We start from the raw sequence: 26,081 nt of genomic DNA on the forward strand, positions 1-26,081 counted from the left end.
TCTTCTTGTCTGCCAAAAACATCATTGATAACATCAGAATTTGAACAGATTCTCCATGAAGGTTCTAGGAAATTGTCTCAGCTTTTCAGGAAAAAAAAGTTGAGGTCATTTGGACTTCTAGAACTCGAGATATGGGCTGAACACTGAACAGTGTCTGGGCTGCAGGACAGATTCGGACTTCTCCGTTGTTGCTATAATTTGGTCTTGAAAACGGCCTTTTTAAATCTTGGGCTCCACATGAAAGTTGTAGGCTTATGTCTTAGCTTTCCATCCATATATAATGGACCTAAATCCAAGATCTACAGCTCCAGCTATGACTCAATTACCGAACAGTGTTCTAGTTTGGACTGCACCAACATCTCTTTTCTAAGTTTGGCCCTCTCTTTGTCCTTTCAATTTCAGTACTTAAACTCATCAATAAATCCTTTCATTTATGTGATAGGCCTGCATTTAAGATGAGCATTTACCATAAATTAAAGGTATCTTATAGTATCAGACTTGTTATTATAAAACATGCTTTAGTTAAGGAATTGTTGATACTTCAAGTGCAAAATGATGATATAAAACCTTGATAAAAATAAACTTTTAAGTACTAATCACCCAGAACTGAAAATGATGAAGGATCCCTAAGAAAAATTAACCTAAATCCCTAGGCTAATTATAAAGGAAACTGAAAACAACTAAGAGGACAATCAGCAAAGACAAAATGAGGCCAATTTCTAGAGCATCTAACTAAGGATAATGAATAAAATGGAAAGAATAAAACTTGGTAGAGGGTCGGCAACAGCAATGGGGCTGGCCGGAATGCATTATGTAAGAAGATGCACGTGTGTGTTCATGTTAAAATCATGTGACTCTATTGGGATTTGATGACAGATGTGTGTTGGAATTGAAAATGCATGTGTGTATTCATGTTAAAATCAAGAAACTCTGCTGGGATTTGGTGACAGAAATGTGCTAGAATTGAGAATGCATGTGTGTGTTCATGTTAAAACCATATAACTCTGTTGGGATTTGAAGATATATTATGTGCTGGAATTGAGAATGCATGTGTGTGTTCATGTTAAAACCATGTAACTCTGTTGGGATTTGATGATATATTATGTGCTGGAATTGAAAATGCAAATGTGTTCTGCAGCGAATCACTGATTCACTGCTGAAATTAAGTTGTCTGCGGCAAATTAGCATTTGTTGCCTAAAGTGTGTTCTACAGCGAACTTGTGATTCAATGCTGAAATGGAGTTGCTTGCAGGGAATTAGCATTCACTGTCGAAGATGTGTGTTCTGTAGTGAATTTGTGATTCACTGCCGAAATTGAGATTGAGATGCCTGCAGCGAATTAGCATTCACTGCCGAAAGTGTGTTCTACAGCGAATTTGTGATTCGCTGCCGAAAATGAGTTTCCTGCAGCGAATTCGTGATTCGCTGTTGAAATTGAGTTGCCTGCAGCGAATGCTAATTCGCTGCCGAAAATGTGTGTTCTACAGTGAATTTGTGATTCGCTGCCGAAATTGAGTTGTGTAAAGTGAATTAGCATTCGCTGCTGAAATTGAGTTGTGTACAGTGAATTAGTTTTCGCTGCCGAAGTTGTGTTGTCTGCAGTGAATTAGCGTTCGCTGCTGAAATGCATGATTTGCAGCGAAATCGTGATTCGCTGTTAAAATTTAGTCTGCAGCGAATTAGCATTCGCTGCTGAAAGTGTGTGCGCTACAGCCAATTTTTAGATTCGCTGATGAAGTGGTGTTGTCTGTAGTGAATTTATGATTCGTTGTTGATGTAGTATTGTATGCAGCGAAATTATGATTCGCTACCGAAATTGAGGTGCCTGCAGTGAAACAGTTTTTGTTGCCAAATTGTATGGCCGCAGTGAATAAGTTTTCGCTGCCGAATCGTGTGACTGACTGCAAATCAGTTTTGTTGCCAACTTCTATAATAGGCTTCCTGGGTAGAAATGACTCAAATGCTTGTGACAATTTTATTGTATGATGGTGCAAAATGTGGAACACTTGAATGTGAATGTATGAACTCTTGAGATAAGTATGGTGATGAATGTGATTAAAAAATAATAATACAAATGTACTAATTTGTGACCACTAATTTGTGACCAATGATGTCTTAGGTGGTGCGGCCGGAATCAGACCATCATCAGGACAAGGACAACTTTGATCATAACAAATGGATGGCCGATGACTTTCACTTTCCTTTTATCATAACTTTGATTTATGAAATACTCTATCATGAATGTTACCGTATTGTGTTAGTACAAATACCAAACTGTCAATGAGTAAACGTTGACAAATGATTGATTAGTTTCAGCTAATGACATCCAAATGGGATGACCGGGACAAATGATTGATTAGCTTTGGCTAATGGCATCCAAATAAATGGCCGAGACAAATGAATGATTAGCTTCGACTAATGGCATCTGAATGGATGGCCAAGATAAATGTTTGATTAGCTTCGGCTAATGGTATCCGAAGTGGATGGTCGGGACGAGTGAACGGTTAACCTCGGCTAATGATGCCTTAAGAGGTTAGTCGGATTTAAGATTATGACTAATGGCAAGAATTGATGCATTTATATGCACTACAAGCCGTGCATACCAAGTATATAAAGGAACTATGAATGTTACGCTTCAAACATGGGATAATGTTAATGTTTCTTTTATATTGCCAGACTGCTTGTTGTTATTATTAAGTAATTGCATTCTTATAAATGTTTTGTACTACAACAAGGACGTCATAGCAACGAGATGCCTAGGAAACCCAATACTTAGGAATCTACTTTTACAAGGAACCATGTAGTTGCATTTAAAATCACGATGTATTTTGTATGAACAAATTATATTGAATGTATAACTGGCAATAGATGCTTTGTTTAAATTTGTGATGACTACTAGTAGGATAGTAATGCAAACTCATGTCTGTGTATGTTTATTTTAATGTGAACTTATAATTAAGCAAACACAATATTATGCGTATATACAAGGATTACTTTTAAACACGATGCAAATTGATATTGATGTATGGATTGCGTCTTGATAATGAGAGGAAATAAATTCATCAAATTCCAATGTGATGTTATGTCATGAATGTACACACACACACACACACCGTTGTTTTGGCTTGAAAAGCCGGGTTATTACATTTTTTCTCCCATTTTGATTGAAGAAAATCTAAAGATCCCCTCCCTGTTTGGTGTATTTCTGTCAGCCTTGGAAGAGAGAAGGAATGGGGTATTTACGTTTTCATTCTTTTATGTTCTCCAAAACTAATAAATTTTATCATTATTAATTATATATATATATTATTTTTTTGTAGTTACATTATTTATGTATTATAAAAATTTAAATGTTTATAAATCCCCCTCCTTTTTGTATATTTTGTTCTCGGGTTTCACATGCTCCCCTACCAACAAAACTTTTGTCCCTGAAATTTAAACTGCAAACCTATTTCTAGGAATAGGTGGGGGTATTTTTCCTTAATCTTCAATTCTCTCTCCCACATTTCTTCTTATATTTGTGAGTTCCTCCGCAACACCTTAACCAGTGGTATCTCTTATTTGTCAACGTTTTTTCACCTCAATTCATGATTTTGACTGGTCTGGTCTCGAGTGTCAAATGTTCCTTCACTACAATGGGAACTGGAGGTAACACTCGTGAAGGATCCATTTCCGCCTTCCATAATAGTAATACATGGAACACATTGTGAATCTTCTCTAGGTGCTATGGTAGCTTCAGGCGATAGGCAACCGACCCTATCCTAGCTACCACCTCAAATGGGCCAATGTACCTCGAGGCAAGCTTTCATTTCATTCCAAAACAAATGATGCCCTTCCACGGTGCCACCTTTAAGAATACTTTATCCCTTCTTTGAAATTTCAGAGGTCTCCTCTGGTTATACGAATAACTCTTTTATCTATCTTGGGCTTCCTTCATTCTTTTCCAGATCACCCCCACTTTATTGGTCGTTAATTGTACCATTTCAGGACCCAAGAGTTTTCTTTCTCTAATTTCATCTTAACATATCGAAGTGCAACATTTCCTCTCATAAAAAGCTTCATATGGAGCCATCCTAATAGAAGCTTGGTAGCAATTATTCTACGTGAACTCTACCGATGACAATAAGTCTTCTGAGTTTCCCCCAAACTCTAACACATATGACCTTAGAAGGTCTTCAAGTGTTTGGATAATCCTTTCAGATTGACCATCCGTCTAGGGATGGAATGTTGTGCTCAGGTTCATCTCGGTTCCCAAAGCTTGTTGTAAGTATGACCATAACCTCAAGGTGAATCTTGGGTCCCGATCTGACACAATTGATAAGGGCACTCTATGTAGTCTAATCACCTCATTCACGTATAATTTGGCCAACTTGCGTAGGGGTCTGTCATCTTGGTGGGCAAGAACAGAGCCGACTTTGTTAGTCGATCTACAACCACTCATATAACATCATACCTTTTTTCCCTTTGGCAATCCAGTTACAAAGTCAATGGCTATATTTTCCCATTTTCATTTTGGAATTGGTAGCGATTGCAATTCCCCCACTGGCCTTTGGTGTTCTATCTTCACCTGTTGACACATCCCATATTTTGACACATATTCTGCTATCTTCTTCTTCATATTTGGCCACCAGTAAAACTCTTTAAGATCCTTGTACATCTTGATGCTCCTGGGGTGGGTTGTAAACCGAGATTCATAAGCTTCCTTCAGTATTTTATCCTTTAAGGCCTTACTCTCGAGTAAGTAAACCTGTTTGCCCATCGCTACCAACCCTCCAGAAAAAACTTGGAAAGATAAGTCTTTCCCTTACTCTATCTTTTTTTTATATTTTTCCTATACCTTTATCTGCCAACTACGCTTCTAGTTTATACTTAATTACATGCTTATAAGGTAATGTTTATATATTAATGTAATGTTATATCCTCTACAATGGCAATATACATACAAAATGATTGATATAGTTGCTCATCATGGCAGTTCAATATTTTTCCATAGAAATTGTTGTTAAAATTAAATTTCATACATTGATATTTTTTTTAATCAAAATATACGTATATATAAAGATTAAAAGCAAAACATGTTGGAAAACCAGCAAGTCCATAAACATGTATAGAAATGGTGAGTATAAAAAGGGAACATGCTCCCTAGGAAAACAAAGACTGGATATAAGCAAGCCAAATGGATAGGCTGACTAACTAGAAAAAAACATCTATACAAGTTCGAAGAAGGGAACAAGCTCCCTGTAGAAACAAGCCATGGAAGACTAAGAAAATGAAACAAAAACACAGGTTAAAGGAGAAAACAATCCGCAGTTGGTGGTGTTTGAAGTAACTAGGCAGCAAAGAGAGTCAATCAGAATAAATTAGTGATGACAGACCACAACCAATGAGGCAGCGAACAAGACCAAATGAAAGGAAATCAGCAAAAAATACAAGTAGCCACATGGATGCTAGCAGCAGCAAAGCTCAGCAAAAGAGAAACCCAGAAACAGTTCCTCAGTTACGAAATAAAAGTTGCAACAAACATGATAGTATTAGCAAAACCCAACAAAACATAATAGCCATTTCATTCAGCAATATTGTAGGCAAGGGGATTCTTTTCATGGAAATACATGATTGTGTAGAACAAAACTTGAAACCTACAAAAGATAACACCAACCGGTTTGAAAGGGGAATCAAACAACCTTTTGTTTCTCTCTTCCCAAATCAAGTACATAAGCAAAGCTAAAGACACTCTTCTCATATGTGATTCCAACCCTTTTCCTTTATTCTTAACACCTCTGATATCACTAGTTAGGGCTGACATAGTCCTATTGATCCTGAGCCAAGATCTAACATAATTCCATAGTGAAGATGTCCAAGCACAACCAAAAAAGAGGTGATCATAGGATTCCTCAGTTTGTTTACAGAAACTTGATGTAACCATATTATTCGATAGTTTCACCCACATCTACCTAATGTTTTGTCCATGTTTTATATATAAAATGTCTTGATATTCTTTGTTTTATGTTTTGAAGGTACTTTTGGATGAAAGATGCAAAAAGGAGTAAATTGGAGGTAATTGGCAGATTTGATGTTCAGTCGATGTTTTGTGTAGAGCGTGAGTTCTAGAGATCAAAATGAAGTGATTCCAGTGGCACTAAAAAGCTAACATCCATACCTTTCTGGAAATCTAATGCAAGAAAAATAAAAAGAGAAAGATCATGGAAATCACATCCTGCAAAGTCAAATCTCGCATTTTGCCAGTGTTGACCTTTGGCCATTCAAAATTTAATATATGGAGCTACAGAAGTCCAATTGATGCAAACTTAATTTTCTTGGATTCCTATCCACGCTCCAAATATCAGCCAAAAAGGATGTCATATGAGGGAGATATGATTTTTGAAAGATGACAACTTAATTCTGCCAGCAAACAGGTTTCGTGAAGAAACGAGTTCAAATTACATTCCAAAGCATCTTAACCGACATCCAAGTTTTTATATCAGCAATTTAGCTCCTCTAAGTTAGAGCTTGAAGATTTCATGCAAGGCTATTTCTTCTTTTTAGGGAAAATAGTTATTGAAGTACTTGAATGTAAACTGCTAACTTAAGGAAGGACTATTTCGTAAAATAGAGACTAGGGTTTCTTAGCATATAAAAAGAAAGAGAGAAGAGGCAGCAACAAGCAGAAAAGAGGGAGAGCAGAAGGAGGCAGCAGCCAGCAGAGAATAAACACAAATTCTCTCCTCTACAAACCTAAAAATCATGCTCTTTTCATTCTTTAGAAGTAGTTGTTCAATAGTTATGCAAGGCTAAGCTCTTTTCTTGGTTGCAAGGACACAACAAACCTTCGGATTTCAAGAACCGTGAGATTTATTCTTCCTTTTATTTTCAGTTTATGTTATGAATGAGTATGATTGTTTTCCTATGCATATTTCCTATGATTGTTGTTGATGATTGCTAGAGCGGACTCTAAGTTATTGTTGTGAACAATCTATTGCTAAGTTTAATATCAAAACCGGAGTTGTGATATATGAACTTGTAAAGCAACTAAGCTTGATAATTGTGGCGGAACTACGTTATTGAACTTAGGGAGAACATTTGAACAAAGTGACACAAGCTGTGGACAGCTTGTATGTTAATCTTGATGAAATTATCTAGTTCTTAAAGCTACCATTAAATTGAATCATTAGTGCGGACACTTTGATTGTTTGTTGGTTAGGATTAGTTATACGGCGGATCCATTAATTAATCAACGTTAAGGAAAGATAAAATTTCAGAACATAAACTGCAATTTTCGTTTCAAGGATCGGTTCTAATTTCCGTTGGTGGATGTGTGCTTGCGACCAAGGTTTGTTTTCTTGATAAGTTTCGGTTTTAATTGATTTTGTTTGCTAGTTTAATTGCTGCCATAGTTTAGATAATCACAAACCAAATCCCCCCAATTACATAACGTACAACATAAAAATCTGACTTGAAACTTCCTCGTGGGATCGACCCCTTGCTTGCTCTATACTATCTTGTGTGTTTTAAGCTAGGGTAATTAATTTGTGCGACCGCGACATCGCAAAAAAACTCCATAAGGTGTTTACATAAATGAAACCAAGTTTGTCTTTAGCATGAAGTTTGCATAACATAGCTAATCAAAAGGTGAAACTGTATTGATTAGTATTTAAAAGTGCATTTTTATCAAGGTTTTATATCATCATTTTGCACTTGAAGTATCAATAACTCCTTAACTAGAGCATGTTTTATAATAACAAATCTGATAATATAAGATAGCTTTAATTTATGGTAAATGCTTATTTCAAATGCAGGCATATCTCACAATTCAAAAGATTGATTGATGTGATTAACTATTGAAAGTGAAAGGACAAAGAAAAGGCTAAGCTTAGAACGGAGATGACGATTCAATTCAAATTGGAACACTGTTCAGTTATTGGGTCATATATAGAGCTGTAGATCTTGGATTTTAGTTTGATTTATATGGATAGAAAGCTAAAAAATAGGCCTACAATGTTCATGAATAGTGGAAGACCCAAATCTGCCGTTTTCAAATCCAAAGTTTGGCCACAAAAGAGAAATCAGAATTTGTCCTACAATCCAACCCAAACACTGCTCAGAATTTTACCCATATCTGGAGTTCTAGAAGGCACAATGACGTGACATTTGGTGGGAGGAAGGAAAAGACAATTTCCAACAACTTTCATGAAGAAGACATGCTCATATTCTGATGGTAACAATGACATTTCATCCAGACAAGAGCTTGAGGGCTATCCACCACGTCCACCAGCAACACTACTTAGTATTTTAGCCATATCTCAAGCTCTAGTGATCCAAATGCTCTGAAATTTATGGGTGGAAAGATAAGATGATTGCCAACAACTTTTATGGGGAACACTTTGCTAAATTCTAATTGCAGCAATGTCATTTCATCCAACCAAAATGCTTGAGTGCTGCTGTCACCAAGTCCACTAAATCAATAGTTTGCCACTACATCAATAATCAATTACCAAATGAATAGTTCTGAATTTTAGCCTATAAAAGGAGGCATTTGCCATTTATTTAGGAATCTTGGTTCTTTAGATCAAGATCATGTTCTTGCTCTCTCTCTCTTTATATTTTTGTAATGCTTAAGTTTTGCTTTCATTAATCTCTTGTTCATGCTTTTCATTTCCTTTACTATACTAAGTTAATTTATATCATGTTTTTGTTCTTATATTGTTTATTTATGTTTTTCTTCTTCATAATGTCTAGCTAAGTTAAATATGTCAAGGTGAAAAGGTTTCACTAAGGGTGTTATAATATGTATAATATAAACTTAACATGGACTTTAATGTTTATATCCAAGAAAATTTGCTATTAACATGTCTTATCATTTTTATCTTATTAATTCTTAAAACCTTGCTTGTTAAATGGTTAATCTAGATTTGTGTTGTATAACACTTGGTACATCAAATACTTGATCCTTCATAGTCTTCGGCCGACATCATTGTTATGAGAGGAATTTGATTTGTTGTCAACATAAGTTAGCATCATGAATACCTGATAAAATTTATAAGTATGGTGTTACATAAATAAGATGATTAATATGAGCATGTTGATAATTTATAAAGAGTTTATACTTTACTTATCTCTAATACTATTAGTGAATCCTCTAACCTTAACATTTGTTTTTATCATTGTTTAATCTTCACATTTATCTTACATCTCAAAGTCCTCTTTAACCCATCATCATCATTGTTGTTGTTGTTGTTGTTGTTGTTGTTGTTGTTGTTATTGTTATTGTTATTGTTATTGTTATTTATAATTTATATAGTTCACCTCCCTATGGTTCGACCCCGGTCTTGTCGGGTTATTTATTACTTTGACACTCCTGCACTTGGGATAAGACATCAACTCTTTGATCGTGTCATGTATCTAGGCAAGGACCATTGCTCCCAGACCACACTGGCCTATTGAACACTATCTCCCTTATATCTGAAAAAATCATGTGCATGAGCAGTGAAACTCCCTGAATTATGCTGCCAGCTATGAAGCAGAGAAATTACTTTAAAGATTCCCCCACATTCATCTACCAATTGATCTTTGAGAGAACAGATGGACTTCCATAAGAGGGATGATGTTGCTTTCAAATTAGAGCTCCATATGGAACTATGAGGAAGATAGTAGTGATCAACCCATTTGATCCAAAGAGAGTCTGCTTTATTGTATATGTTCCAAAGTTGTTTGGCCAAGAAGCTCCTGTTCCTGGCCTTAATATCCAAAAGAGGTAAACCACCTTCGTCTTTAGGAAAACATACACGTTTCCAAGCCACGAGAGCATATGCATTTCTCAAAGTATTCCCAGTCCATAGAAAATTCTAGCAGAGAGTGGTGATCTTAGTGATAATCAGGGTCGGGATAGGAAATATACTAAGCCAAAACTAGACCATTCCATGTAGAATAAATCTGATCAATTGAAGCCGACCAGCATAGGAGAGCTTTCTAGTCCAGCTCTGAATTGATAATTCTAGCTTGTGCAGGAGAGGGGAGAACTGGCTTGCAAGGAGTCTATGAGAACTAAGCGAACTCCAAGGTATTTGAAAGGAAAACTCCCTTCTAAAAACCTCGTGTGATGTAGGATGGTATGTTTGATGCTCTCACCAACTCCACCAAAGTAAATGGAAGACTTTGCAAGATTAATATCTAAACCAGACATCCTTCCTAAAGATATATCTTATTCATATGCAAACAAGTGTTTGATGTAGACTTGCATGAATTTAAAATAAAAGATGACAGATGTAATATGATTATGGATGATGTTTTAGTGTTCAAGGTAATTAGCATGAATGAAGAAGAAGAAGGAGAAGAAGAAGAAATTCATTTATAAATTGATAGGGATATTGATGTTACTCCTTTAACATTGAGAATGCCAAAGAGCTATTGCAATAAGTATGATGTAGGCCATATGATACTAAATATTTTTCTTTTTATAATGATACCTTGACATAGAGGATATGAATTTTAATGATGAAAATGTTGATACTGGTGTGGGTGGTGGTGTCGATGATGCTAGTGTGGGTTTTAAGTGTTGATGGTGCTCGTATGGGTGGTGATATTGATCATGTTAGAATTGAAATAGGTTCAAATGTGGGTGGTTTTGTTAAGGCTGATGATGTTATTGATATATGCAGTGATAATAAGAAAAAAAATCAGGATTATATCCCTTGTAAGAAGGACAAGTTTGAGTTTGTAAATGAAGTTGAAGATGATTGGATTAATAACTTGTTAAGTGATTGTTCCACTAGGAAAACTATATTTGATGTTTCTTATTCAGAAATGATTGAAAAGTTAGTAGTGATGTTGCAGGTTATGAAAAAGTTAAGAGTAATAGTAGTGATGAGTTTGTTGATATAGACAATGTAAATGAGAGGAGGAAGCACAGAAAGAGGAACATTGATCCTGCCACTAGTTTTAAATGTAAGAAGTTTAAGGTTAGAATTGATGGTTCCATAAAGTTTGAAAAATCTCATGTTTTTAACAATCTAAATGAATTTAGAAATATTATGAGAGAGTACAAAGTGAAACATGGTTATCACTTGAAAAATATATTAATGAGAAGTATAAATTGGTAATAAAATGTATGAGTGGGGGCTATTTATAGAGAATATGTGTTTATGTTATGTTTGGTTCCATTACATTGATGGTTAAGTCTCTAAGAGAGAAATATAGTTTCATTAGACCATCAACTATAGAAGCTACTAATATAAGATGGATTACTGATACAGTTCAGCTTTGTGATACAAACCAAGCAAGGTTAGATTCGGATTTTGACGTAAAATTTTCTACCGTCCAGCTTTACACTATTGAACATAACTCTAAATCCAACTGTTGGATCGAGCTGAAACTTTACCAAAAGATTCCAGGGGTATTTGTCTATGTTGGGGTATATTTTCAGGTGAATCGGAGTTCAGAATGGACTTGTGATATAGGTCAGAACATACTGTATAAATTTTATTATTAACTTCCTTTTGACTTGCAAACTTTCTATTTTGGCAAGGATTCTTTTTCTAAAAGGATATGGCAGCTTGTTTTGGGAATTTCCTAGTTCCACAAGAATCTTTAATGAGCTGAAATATAATTTCCAATAGTGGCAATGATTCATTAATGTTCCATAATCCTTTTTTTATAAGGATTCCTTATTCATCCTAGTTACATAAAGAAAGAAGTTTTGTATGAAAGATTAGTTATTTTTATTATTTTCTTTCATGTTTAAGCTATGATCCAAGGTTTGTTTGGATCAGGTTATGGGCTTCTTAGTTTAGGGTTTTTTGGTCAATTTTGTATGTGAGTCAGTTCAGCCCACAAGGGTAGATTTATTAGGGTTAATTTTTCAAGAACTATTTAAACTCATGTAACTAAAATTTCAGCTACCATTGATGAATAGTACTTCTGAATTTTTCAGTTTTGATGTGTGAGAGTGATTCTTACATTCTTTAGTTCTTGAATGAATTGAATCTAACTTATCAAAGATTAAGTAGTCTCATGGCATCATTCTACTTAATTCCAATAGTTTTGGTGCCTTAGGGCATGTTTTCATTGTGTCACACTCCTATAAGACTTATTTCGGCTTTTCGGGATCAGATCTCAATCTTAATTGTGGGTTACGTGACCACATGATCACGAGGTTAGCATCAATTACAAAATAATTATTGCCTGTAATGATTAATGGTTTAAATATCTCAAATGAAGCACTCAATAGCATTCTTGAAGATAAGTATGGTATTAAACCACCTTCAATGCAACTATGGAGAGCTAAACCTAAGGCGAAAAAATATGTGAAAGAAAGTTATAAAGAGTCTTTTAAGAGACTCCCTCAATATATGTGGTTGCTAAATAAATATAATCTAAGGTCAAATGTGTTCTTAGGGTTTGACCCTAATTACAACTCAGAAATGCATTCACCGAGAAAGTTTAAGAGGGTTTATATTTATTTAAAACCTAAAAAGAAAGGATTTATAAATGGATGTAGGCTATTTTATTGCTTTACATGGTTGTCATCTCAAAGGTTCATATGGCAACAATGATTTTTTTTCATGTCGCGTATGTTATTGTGGAGTGTGAAAATGACACATGACAATGGTTTCTGTTCACACTTTATGGATCCATTAAACATGACATATATTAGAAGCCTTTTTGCATAATGTTTGACATACAGAAGGTAAATTATATTTTTTGTACAATTTATATGTGATGTTTACAATGTATTTCATTTCTTACTAAAATTATATTTCTCTATTTGTGGAGTCTAACTGAAGCAGTTGCAAAGGTATTCTCTAAGGCAACACATAGGCACTATTTAAGGTATATTATTGCCAACGTGAAGAAAAAAAGATTTGAAGGATAGAAACTTAAGATTTGATATTGGGGTACTTTAAAAGCTTACAAAGCTCTTGATTTTGGCAATTACATGAAGGATATTAGTGTCTTTAATTGGTTGAATAACATGCCTCCTTAGTAGTGGTCTAGGCATATGCCTGACCATCAAATAAAAGTAAAAAATGTAACTAATAAAATGATGGTCAAGTTGAAAGAAACCAACTTAGATTGTATTATATGGAATGAGTATCGAAAGAAAAATGATATTGTAAACTTGTTGATACAAAAGAGGTCACAGAAGCTATACAACAACAGGGAGGTATATCTGGAACACTAAGTTCTTCACCTTTGTTAACTAACAAAATCTCTATCATTATATAATTACACATTCTTTGGATATATATATAATGTCAACTCTTAAATGAGACATAAATGACAAAAAAGATAATTTATTTAGACTAGCCAAAGGCTAATAACATCTATGCCAGATGACTAGGACAATTTGTTCGTTTAGTTGATTCATAAGGAACTAAAAGTATTAGTAAGGGATTGACCCTCTCTAGCTTATTTATTTAATTAAACGTGCTTTTGTAATTGTTACATTTACAATGACTATTTGATTATGTTGTGTATTGTTATTATTAATGGAAAGCCTATGCATTTGATTAAATGCATAGGTGAAAAACATGTAGTATGTTATAAAGGTTGATTGACTGCAACGACAGTAAAATGTTTATAATTTACTTTAAATGCAATGACAAAAATGAGTTATGTTGAGAAACTAGTTATTCGGTAATGAGGTTAGTGCTCGATAATAGGCTATGTTGAGGATTTAGTTATCTAGTAATGGGATTAGTGCCCAATGATAAGCCATGTTGAGGGACTAGTTACCTAGTAATAGAGCTAGTGACATTAGTTCGTTTGATAACTGAAATATCTAATATGGTTTAAATGGACTTGTGGAGAGTTAATATTGTCTGGATGACCAACTTGTTGGACTGATAAGGAAATGTTGGGTGAGACCCAACTGCTAAATAAAAGTGGTAAATTATGTCTATGGTATTGAGTGCTAGATTAATAAGAATTTTGTGATTGAGCTCATAATACGAATGTCTATAGTACTGAGTTCATGAGAGTTATGTTTGCTAGTATAAAACTGGATAGTAGGCATAATTACGTTAGAATCTAAATTTCTTTGTTTAACCTTTTCGTGGATCGTATTATTCCCTCTCCTTTCAAGATGGTTCATCCTCAAATCACTAATAGGTGCAATTGATATTTCTTCAGAAGCCTCTTATTTAAGCCTTGAAAGCTCTTTTCTTACCAACACTCGCCTCCAATAACTTTGTATGAAAGTAGCAACCCTTATCTTTCATCTTTCATCCTTTCAACATTGTTGCTCCTCTCTCACTAACGCTTGAGATTTATAGAATAGTTATTTTAACTTACCAAATTCTTGTCTCGAAACCCCGACCATACAAGATAGGTCTTTGTGTTATTAAGCGAGAACCTTTCTTTATTTCCTTTTTTTTTTGTAAATACATGACACAAGTAGAAAAATGAAATAGAAGACAAGCGAAATATGATATAAAATCACTATAGAATACGAATTTTAACCCAAATATTCAAATATGAAACTATAGGTACCTAATTGATATTAATGAGACAAAACCCGAAAACTTCAATTTACCTTGTTACTGGAATGAATCAGCCCTTATAATACCTAAAATTATGATCTTGTTGATTTCTTCTTCTTCTAATAAATATTAATGTTATTCCAAACATAATTAAATGTTTGAAATCTTTTTTTATCAAATGATCATTAACACAAAATTAGACAATAATAAAAGAAGAAAAAACAAAATTGACCGAATAAATCTTTAACCAAACCAGACCCAAATAAGACAAAAAAAAAAAACAAGAAGATATATATGGAAATAAATTTAACAAACAAAAACAAAAGAGGATATAACCTCAATTTTTTGAACCTAGCTCTCATACTAACATTGTGAACCCCATGAATATTAGTGTTGGGCTTGTAAGCTTTCGAGCAAGTTTCTTCATCCTTTTAAATGTAGCAACTCTTGTAAAGTTGTAAAAAAATAAATTTTGAATTATAATTATAATTTTTTTTTGTAAATAATATATGACAAAAATGGATTAAAATAATTTTAAATTTAAAATATATTCAGTAAAAATGATTTAAAATATTTTTTAGGATAAATTATAAAAACATATTATAGTTTGAAAATACAAATACTTTTGTATACTAACTTTTATAGAATATATTTTACATTCTAGTATTTATATAAATAATTTTAATTTATATCTAGTACTATTATTCTATATTTTTGGTTGTCCCTGCTTGTTTCATCTCCATGAAAAACTCTAACAACTTCACCCCAACAATTTACCATGTCGTCCTAACAAGAAGGTGTTGTCCGAAATATTCAAATATAAAAAGACAAGTAAGCATATATGTTTAGTTTATGATCATGTAATTTATAAGATCATCGCAAAATTGTAATTATAACAAAGATAACATGCTTACTAAGAAAAATATATTAATTTTCATCAATTATTGAAATACAACTATTATCAAGTTTTGTATTACTAAGCATAACTTTCAAATCCATCGTTGGATTGAGCTAGAATTTTACCAGGAGTTTCCAAACATACTTTTCTATGTTTTTTTAAATTTTAGGTCAATCAAATTTCTAAAAAGTATCGTGATACAGGTTAGAAAATGCAATATAAATTTTATTATTTGTTACTTTTTGACTTGTGGACTTCCTATTTAAAAAAGGTTCTTTTCCTAATAATGCAAGAATATTCAAAAGCTAATTTTGGGACTTTTCCTACTTCTATAAAGAAACTAGATGGCATCAACTATTACAAAGATTTTCATGCATATTTAGGAGAGTTAAAGTCGGTTTTGGGTTGATTTTTTCTATTGCATAGTTTTACACTAACAAACAAAATTTCCAATCCGACTATTAAATTAATCTAAAATTTTAACAAAAATTTCCAAAAATCTTGTTTTATATCCAATTAGATTTTGTAGGTCAACCAGGAACTGGACATCAAGAAAGCCTTGTGATAAGATCTAGAAGTTACCATGTAAGATTTGTATTAATTTTTTAGTTGATTTGAGATTCTTTTTTCTATTTTATTTAGAACTATTTTATTATTTTTCCAAACTTGTTTAGGATTTTTCTACCTAGTATAAATAGGGTTATTTATCGTATAGTTAGGTTTTTACTTAACAAGCATGGATTATTGAATAAAATTGGTATTTTGCTTGGAGCAACACGTTTTTCTCTTTGTTTAAACGAAGAACAATCAAACTTATCAAAATATAACTAACTTTGTGATATTTTTTCTTATACTTCTTATTCACAATTGACTAATTGTTAGGTGGAGGTTCATTTCAATAGTATTGGTGTCTTGACTCAGGTAATGATTGTGTCACACTTCTTATCATACTTGGTTTTTGGTTTTCTGGAATTGTGTCAATCATGATTGTGGGTTACAAAATCTTTATATTATATTCTAATCTCATGACCTGAGTTGTTGATTAACTAGGTTGACCAGATTAGACTTTGTTATTTTTAGGTTCTTTTTTATTTGAATACTTTTTAATTGAGTTTCATGATTTTTTTATTTACTTTTTACAGGATTATTCAAATCTCATAACTCAGGTCACAGGTTGACTCAATTCATTTTCTTGAGTCTTTTTTTAATTGAATATTTCTTTTTCAATTTCACCCTCCAGCAACTCAATCTCTTTTTTTTAGGTTTTTTTTTTATCTATTTCAACTTTCAACATTGAATTTGTTGAAAATAAAGCTTCATATATTTATTTTTTATAAAGTTTTTTTGATCTCCTGAATTAAATCGTAGGTTTAACAGCTTTAGCACAAGTTGTCTTAAGTTGTTTTGTAGTCTTTTTTTTATTGATTTTTCTTCAATTTCATTTTTCAATATTAGATCAATTGAAAATTAGAAGTTTTGATTTTTTTTAATTTTCTTTCTATGAAATTATCTCAATCTCATGAATTTAGTTTTTTTTCCTTAATTTTAACTTCCAACATTGAATCTATTGGTAATGAATCTTTATAATATTTTTTATTTTTATAAGATTATTCTGATTTCACAACTTATATTGTAGATTTAATAAGTTAACACAAGTTGATTTAATTTTTTTTATATCAATTTTATTATTTAATTTTACCTAAATAACTAGACAGTAAGTTATCTGTAACTATAATTTTTTTTTAGGCCTGGGCTCTGAATCCCACGCTTTATCGGACTATAATTGCTGGCTGAGAGCCATCTTTTAGGCCTCAACGGGGATTGCATTCTACTAGTTACATGACCCGCGCGATGCCACGGGTCAATTTGTTTTACATAAAAAATATCAAACAAAATTAAGATTTAAAGTGTTAGGTCTTTCTGCAAAGCTATACCCAAAAATCTTGGGTTTGACTGCAACGTCTGATCTAAGAGTAATATTTATAATATTAATAATAACATTAAACATGCATGACCCAAGTTTAAGTGAGTTTGACTGCAATACCAAATCCAATAGCATTGGATGTAGGTCTGGCTGTAAGGTCGTGTAATAAAAGTGTGATAATTAAATAAATTAATTAAAAAGAAAAAAAACCAACAAAAAGAAAAAAAATCTGAATCAACTGGGTTAACTCGTCAAACCTGAGATTCGTGTCATGGAAGTATGATAACTAAATAGAAAAAAGATTTAATATTAATGAACTAAATTTTTTTTAAAAAAAGATTAATTAAAAAAGTAAAAGCAAAGAGAAAAATACCTACAGGAAGGAAAAAACTAATAACGAAAAAAAAATCTAAATCAACTTAGTTAAACCATCAAACCTGGGATCCGTATCATAAAAGCCTGATAATTAAACAAAAAAATTTAATATTAAGAAACTATAGACAAAAAAAATAAACTAAAGGCATAAGCTTTTTCACTGCGGATTGCACCATGCTATTCAAAGTAAAAAGCTTAAAAAAAAAAAGAAAAAAAAAAGGCATACGCCACGAGTTAATTTTTTTTCTTACATAAAAAATATCAAAAAATACTAAGATCTAAAAGTGTTAGGTCTTTTTGCAAAGATATACCAAAAAGTCGTGGGTCTAGCTGCAACGCTTGACCCAAGAATACTATTTATAATATTAATAATAACATTAAACTTACATGACTTAAGTTTAAGTGAGGCTGGCTGCAACACCGGACCCTAGAGCATTGGATATGGGTCTGACTATAAGGTCGTGTCCTAAAAGTGTGATAGTTAAATAGATTAATTAAAAAAAAAACAAAGAAAGAAAAACCAATAGGAAGAAAAAAACTTAAAACAAAAGAAAAAAATCTGAATTAACTGGTTAACCCTTCAAACCAAGTTAACCCGTCAAACCTGAGATTCGCGTCATGAAAGTTTGATAATTAAATAGAAGAAAACAATTGACGGGTTTACCCAAAATTAACTGAGTTAACCCGTCAAACTAAGTTAACCCGTCAAGTCCAGGATACGTGTCATGAAAGTCTGATAATTAAATATAAAAAAAATTAACATTAACAAACTAAATTAAATGAAAAAAATTAATCAAAAAAAAAAATCTGAGTTAACTCGTCAATCCAGACTAACCCATCAAACCTGGGATCAAACAAAAAAATTCATTAAAAAAACAAAAAAAAAAACAATTTAGCGTTTCATTTAATTTTTTCATTTAATATTTAGTATATATATTAATATAATATAATAATAATAATTATTATAATATAATAATTATAGTAATATGATATATTAAAGAAGGGAAACTGAAAGGCGTGGGAAAGCTACTCCCACGCCTTTTAGAGTATCACTTAATTATACCACTTTTTACCGAATATTTAAGCTTTTTATATTTATATTTATAAAACTAAGATACATAAGTTTTAAGGAAAATTAACATAAATATCAAATGAAAATAAAATATATTTTTTATTTATTGTTAATTTTTTATATTATTTTCTAAAACTAATTATTCTAAATGATCAAAACATTAATTTTATTTATTTAAAACTGTTTTTCAAATCATAATAAATTTTTAATTTAAAAACCATAATTTTGATAAAAAAAATAAAAGAAAATATATTAATAATAAAAAAGAGAATTTTAGTTTAAGAAATACATTTTTCCGATTTAATTTAAATTCTGAGTGTGCGTGTAATATATATATATTCAATCTTGTGATCAAATAACTAGCTAATAATAGATAAAAATCATTGTTCCATAAAAATAAAAAAATTCGTAAATAAGAAATATAAATTTTAACAGGAAAAATATTTATTTTCCCAGAACCTATATCATTGAAATTTGTATAAATATTTATTTTAGTTTCAAAAAAAAAATTCGGAAATTGTGTGGGGCATCGTGCGGGGGTTATTACTAGCATTTACCAAAACAATTCTAGCAGTTCAAATCCAGATACCTGGGGAGAATAGAAATGCTTCATAGAACCACTCACCCCCGTTGCAAAGATACATGCACACAGATGAGCGGCAAGGATGCCAGATATTGTTATCACATTTCCATGTCTAATCCAATATTTTAGGACAATTTAATCAACCAGTGTACCTGAAATTTTCGTAGTGTTAATCTATTGATACTCTCAGAACCTTCTAGTTCTACACCTATAATCTCAAAATACCAACTCCACGCAACTGCAACTAAAACCCAATATATTTTCAGTTTGTCCTACTCTTGGCTCGCACTAATTTCAATTCTCTCTCTGTAGGTTTTTAAGCATTTGAAGCTCCTATCTGAGCGAGCACAGGATTGTTTGCCATTGAAGTAGCCTCTATAATTCCAGTAACCTTACCTTTTCCTGCATTAGACTCAGCTGATATTTCCGCACCAGTCCCATGATTGCTTTGATTAAAATTTGGAGATGCTGACTGTCCACTTCCAGGATTACCAAAGTCATTGGAAGTCAAAGCACCTTTAGTATCAGAAGTTTCTGTCTCATTCAAGTCAGTGTCAGGCTTTCCATCATGGGCAGTCATCGTTGTTCCCATTGCTAGAGGTTTGCAATTTGCTCCTCGGATGATAGAACCATCAGTTTGATCTGTTTCTGATCCAGATTGACCATCCATAGTATCCAAGTTTTCAGTAAGTTCACTTTGAGCATTGTCTATCCTGTCCCCGGAGAGTTTGTTTTTCAACCTTTTCTTTTTAAACCGGGCCTTCTTAGGCTTGGGAATATTTGCCATCTCCTCTTGAACACTAGTCTCAACTCCCCTCTTTCTACATGGAATTACCGTTAATTGAGAGTTGCCACTTGGTTTATCAGATCCACTCGATTGGATTGCTAACAAAGCAGTTCTAGCAGCTTTGATCTCCGCTTCTTTTTTGGTTTTTGCTGATGCTCCAATATACCGAATCCCCCCAATCTCAACAGTACATTTAAAAACGAGCCCTCGACCTGGTGTTTCATCCTTTTGGCACTCATATAACGGAATTGCATAATTCATCTTTTGTGCATACTCCTGAAGTAGATTCTTGCATAATCCTGTTTCATGCTGAAGAGGAAAAAAAAATAATGGTCAAATGTGAGAAAAACACCTGAGAGCACTATGAATAGTTCAGTTTTTTCCAGATAAGGGTAATTTTGAACCTTATTTCTTAAAACATGGTAGTTTTAAACTGATTTCTTAAAGTAAGGTAGTTTTTGCCATATAAGCATAAAAATATATAATTATTATTTACGTGGATTAAAGAGATAAAGGTAAATTTAATGCAATTTAATAATATAAAATTTCACCTTAATCTCTCCAATTCTTCACTTAGTTCCTTATAGCATGTATTTAACTTTTTATTCTTTGTTTTTATTTTCTATTTTATCTTTTAATTTCACCAATAGTTTTGTTTTCCATTTCGCTAAAACAAGTTAGAATAGAATCTAACTCCTTTCCCCATATCTCTTCTACAAAAAAACATAATCTAAAATACAATCTCTACTCATTAGGGAAATTTAACAAATAAATTGAATGCAAAAGATAGATCCTAATTTTTGTAACTTGTCAATTCCTAAGCCTAGAAATATTTTGGAATTCTAAATCTAGAACTTTATCAAGTCCCAACCATAATTGATTCATGAATATTTTTTCAAAAGCAATGTATGCATTTTTTTCATTGACAACTTAGGAATTGAAAATATCTTTTAACAGATCAAATGCTATCCATCAATAGTTAACACACAAATCTAATACAACTCAAATCACTTCAAGGAAAGTAGAGATACAGAATTTCTCATTACAAGCGAACTAAGTGGTTCTTAGGGAAAAGGGACTAAAAAGAGAAGAAAAGATTTAGATTTTATTTCAACTTAATAGCCATTAGCTGATGAACACATCCTTTCTGGATTGCAAGATGATTTGAATTTGAGAAACAGAAGACAAAAAGAGGCTTCCAACTCAAAATTAATATTTTCTTTTCTAGAAGATTTTTCTTTAGGCCAAAAAAACACACACACGACATGTACATATGATAGAGCCTATGTGGCAAAAAATACCGCAGTTTGGTAAATACAATTTAAACTACTATATTATGGTAAAAGAGTCCTTGTTTTGGGAAAAATAGTTCAAGAGCAACAATAATTACCAACTGAGATTACACATGATAAAGCAGTAACTTCATCAATGAGACAGAAGCAGTTGCGAAAGCCAAAAGAATTTAACACTCAAGGAATATGTCCATTCAAAAACCAGAAGACAAAAAAGTAACAATTGGAATGACAATGGCTACCCTAATATTTAGTTGCATTAAAGCTGCTTGGGAAAATTGCGCCTTCGAAAAGTCCAGTCAAGGTCTTTTATGCTACAAAATTAACTATCAGTGAAGTAGAAGAATGGTTAACACAACTTCAAATCTAAAGCCCATGCTTTAAAAATCTTTATAACATAAAAAGTGAATCAAAGGAGTGAACTTTTATGTTATATCAGATGGTACATAATATTATGAACCGAAAGGAAGATAGAAGATTCATTATTTGGTAGAATATAAACTTACAACAGGTTGAGAAGTGGATTCATTAATTTGGCCAGCTTTAGCCAACTCCACGAGAGCAACCTCAGCAGCCGATTGCTCTGCCGCCTTCCTATTGAAAAAACCAGGTAAAGAATCATATCTAACTTCCTTCACAATCACTGTCGACCTGAAGGATGGCTCATGAGAAGGGCCTTCTTTGATTGTCTCATATACAGGAGTAGGCAAGCCTGCCTTTTGTGCATACTCCTGCAATCTACTCTTGAACACGTAGCAATTGGATACACCTGAAAGAAATATGAAAAAACAAAATATAAGCCTCTCACATTACATGAACATGTTCATTAAAATGTCTCACTAACCAATAATTTACCTACCCATATGTATAATCTTAATTTATCAAGAAGTACAATTAGTTCAGCTTACCAAAAACTTTAAAATAACGCCAGCAGCCAATGGTCTTCCTCAAGAATAGTATAATCAACATTTCATTTCTTTTATTATTAAATAAGACTAAGGATATTCTCTCCAAAATTGTATTTAATTATAAGCAGCATTTTACTTTAGTTATTTTTTTAAAAAAATACAAAATTAACTTTCAAAAAAACCAAACCTAGAAATTAAATTAAATTAAATAACTAGCTTATTAAAACAGTATCCCTCATACACACAAACCTAGAAATTAAAAAAAAAAAAAGCTCTCCAAAAAACCCAAGAGCTCAAGAAAATACATGTACCTGAGAATCCTTCGTTGGTGGGCATGGTTATTATACTTATTCGCTCTCTCAGTTTGTGTTTGGTCTCCAGAAGATTGATTGCAAGAACAAGTGTGATAATAAGCTTCGATCAAACGATGATTTTGTTGCTTTCTTCTACTTTGTAGATGGCAAAACAAGTGGTGTGAGACAGTAGGGTAGTTTCCGCAATGGATACTGGCTGCGATTTTTTGCAAAAAGAAACTCGCATGGACAGTTTGTTTTGGTAGGTGACAGAAATCATAGCCGTTCGATTAGAGGGTTTTACAGATATTTCTTCGACAAAATCAATCTCCAAACATCGGTCCAAAATGGGCCCAGCCGACGACCAGTAATCCTAATTCCTTATTGGAATGCAAAGATCCACTCTAAATTAGATTGGGCTTTCAAATCCATTTTCAGCCGAACAGGTTCTTTACTGCCAGACCGAAACCCGCCCGCAGAGAAAAACACTGTTCCTTGGTCTGTTTGATATTTTGTTTAATATTTTTGAGACTTTTTAAATTTTTTAGTTTTAAATTATTTTTTATATTTTTAAATATTTAAATAAATTAATTTTAAAAAATAAAAAATATTATTTAATATATTTTTAAATAAAAATATTTTGAAAACCAGCAATAAATTAATTTTAAAAAACCACCGACCATTTACTTTTAAAATATGAAAACCATTTTGATATTAAAATAATTTTAAAAAATAAAAAAATATTATTTTAAATCGTTTGAAATTACTCTTAACTGACACGGCCTCTAGAGCCACAATCTCTCGTTTTTAGGGTTTATTAGCAGCAGTAAGAGCTCTCAATTTCAGGTACTAGTCTCCTATTTTGAGAATTTTTGTATAGATATCTTCTTCTTCTTCTTCTTTGTGATTGAGATTGCTTTTCCATCTTTGAATTTCATTGGGATTTAGCTATTTGTTTACAAAGCATTATTTCTGTTTAAAATTTTGGTTTGGTTTGGTTAATTGATCATTTTAGGGTTTAATGGGAAAAGTCTTCTTTTTGCAACTAATAATTATAACCAGTAGGATGTTTATTCTCTCATAGGTTAAATGGAGGATTCAGAAAAAAGAAGGGAAAGATTGAAAGCAATGCGCTCAATAGCTGCTGCACAGGCTGAAACTTCTAATAACGTTGAAACTTCTGCTCCGCCAGGTTTGCTTGCTTATCCGCTTCGTGGGAACCCTGCAACTCTGCTGGCACAGGGGGGGTCCAGTGCGATTCCAAGGTTTGATTTTTATAAAGACCCTTCAGCAGCATTTTCCGCAAACCGAAAGAGTGCTGCTGGTAACCAGGCTGCACGGGGTTATTTTACATCTCCAAGCAATAATTCTTCTGTGCCTCAGTTATCGTCTCCCCATCCAGGTAGGGTACTGCTTTTCCAGCTTTTTTGTTCAAACAACTATGGAATCGATTCGTGTTGGATTTTTGTTGCTTGGAATGTTAGCAAATAAAGGATCATGGTGATGTGACTTGTTGTGATCTTTTCATTATTAGAGTGTGAAGAAGATTTTGACTACTTAAGTAACTTTTAAACTGGTTCAATGTAAAGAGTGTTACTTTTTCTACAAACATATTGCAATTTTCTTGGTGACTGACACTTACTATATATTATAGTTGTCATGTGGAGCTTTAGAGATGTTTAATAGACTTCAAACTCCTCTTGGCTGCCTTCAGCTCAATGGGCATTCAACTGAAGGTGGTCGAAAAGGCTTTGGGAGGTGTTATTTTGCTGTTGGGAAAATTTTAGTAGATCATTATTGTTGGCTTGTAGTTGAGTTGAGAACTTGGCTAACTAAAATCATTATGAAATGTTGTGCGTTGAAGGGATTTTTTGAGGACATGCTCTAAGCTCGTTTAAAATGTTTAGATGATAATTTTTTTCTTTTGGTTGATGGTGATTAAAAAAAAAACATCGTCGTGGTGGTAGATAATCGGTAGAAATTTGTCATAATCTCCTCTTTTTGGCAGGTCAAAGGAACCTTGAAGTGACTCCCTCTCATGCTTATCAAATGCAAAACAGCTATCCACATGCGAATCAAATGCAAAGCAATCATTTACCCAACCAGAGAATGTATCGAGGGCAAGGTCCAAATCACAATGCTGCTTCCTATAGAAGCCCGAGAAGCTTTTCTGGTCCTTTTCCCATGAATCAAGGAGCTCCTCCTGAAATGTGGAGTAGACCAGGTGGCCCAGCGAGCTATTTTAGCTCTACTCTTCACGGAGGACTGTCCAGTCCATATCCCATTCGTCAAGGGAATCTTGGCTTTGGGCCAGTAGGGAGTAGCCCGTCTCCTGTTTCAGGTTATGGAGGGAGTCCAGCTATTTCACAGACTGGCCAGGGGCACTGGCATAGCAGTTCAGGTTTTGGACAGAGTGGTGGAAGAGGAGGTTTTCATTCTTGTGGCTTTGCACCAAATGAAGCACAGGGGCCAGAATGTTTTTGTGACAACTCGATGGTTGAAGATCCATGGCAGCATCTAGAACCTGTTTTGTGGAGTGGACTGGATGATTGGGGGAATAATTTGAATGTACCTGGCTCTTCAAATCCTGGCTTCCAAAATCAATTAGCATGAAGAAATCAAGCGTTGCAGAGTCTTCTAACAAGTCCACTTCTGGACTAAGCCTTGCAGAATACCTTGCTGCCTCACTCAATGAAGCGGCCAATGATGCACCCAGTGTATGACTGCCGCTCTTGGAATGCCACTTTGCCTGCGGTAGCAAACTTGGTACCGAGTTGCTGTTATTCCAAACGAAGAGGTCAAGGAACCATTGCCAAGCGTAAAAGTCATCTATGAGATCATAGCTGGAGGATGGCCTTAATTCGTTTTATTCTTGGCTGGCTATCTTTAAATGCAGAAGACACCACTCCAGAAAGTTTCCTGCAACCCAATAAAAAAGAAATTTTTAAATTTGCTCAACTTGTTACCCAGCTGTCAGCATACGAAACCCCATGTAACGCCAGTAACATAGTTCCCCGACATCTGGTTGACTCGCTCTACTATATTGGAAATTTCTGTGACGCTTGGACGAGCTTCTTTTATGTAAATCTTGTTATGCGCTGACCTCCTGGGACAGGGAGGTGCGCTGGACATTGCTTTTTAAAGAAAGAATTGCGACAACATACCATCTCTATTTTTTTTTTTCACAATGAATTGCATAGGACAAAGGTCAATATTTAACTTATAGTTAATGATACAATCTAATTGGTTTAATTTTTTAATATAGCTAATTATTTTTAAAATATAGTGTTCATAAAGAAACCTCCATTTCTACTAGTTGTATGAAATACTCTTTGAGATGCATAATTATTATATAGACATTTATATTTTCATGTTGTCTTTAAAGTTTAAGTGACATGCATAACATCACACATGCAATATGTTTATTGTTATTAATGTGAAATGGATGTTTATTCCTCAATACTTCATTAGGGGA

The 26,081-nt window shown here is 33.2% G+C and overlaps 1 protein-coding gene and 1 pseudogene across 1 annotated transcript; one reads left to right on the top strand and one right to left on the bottom strand.

Moving 5' to 3' along the window:
• Positions 1-19,333: 19,333 nt before the first annotated feature.
• On the bottom strand, positions 19,334-22,907 carry LOC133693179 (double-stranded RNA-binding protein 1-like). The gene is made up of 3 exons (XM_062114341.1): positions 22,625-22,907; positions 21,912-22,174; positions 19,334-20,422 (listed from the first exon to the last, which is right to left on the bottom strand). Exons 1-3 carry the CDS (start codon positions 22,647-22,649, stop codon positions 19,643-19,645), a joined length of 1,068 nt encoding a protein of 355 aa, XP_061970325.1. The 5' UTR covers positions 22,650-22,907; the 3' UTR covers positions 19,334-19,642.
• A 564-nt stretch (positions 22,908-23,471) lies between these two features.
• On the top strand, positions 23,472-25,765 carry LOC133694073 (protein SICKLE-like; annotated as a pseudogene).
• Positions 25,766-26,081: the final 316 nt, after the last annotated feature.

Source organism: Populus nigra, chromosome 5 (genome assembly GCF_951802175.1).
Source record: "Populus nigra chromosome 5, ddPopNigr1.1, whole genome shotgun sequence".
Lineage (NCBI taxonomy): Eukaryota > Viridiplantae > Streptophyta > Magnoliopsida > Malpighiales > Salicaceae > Populus > Populus nigra.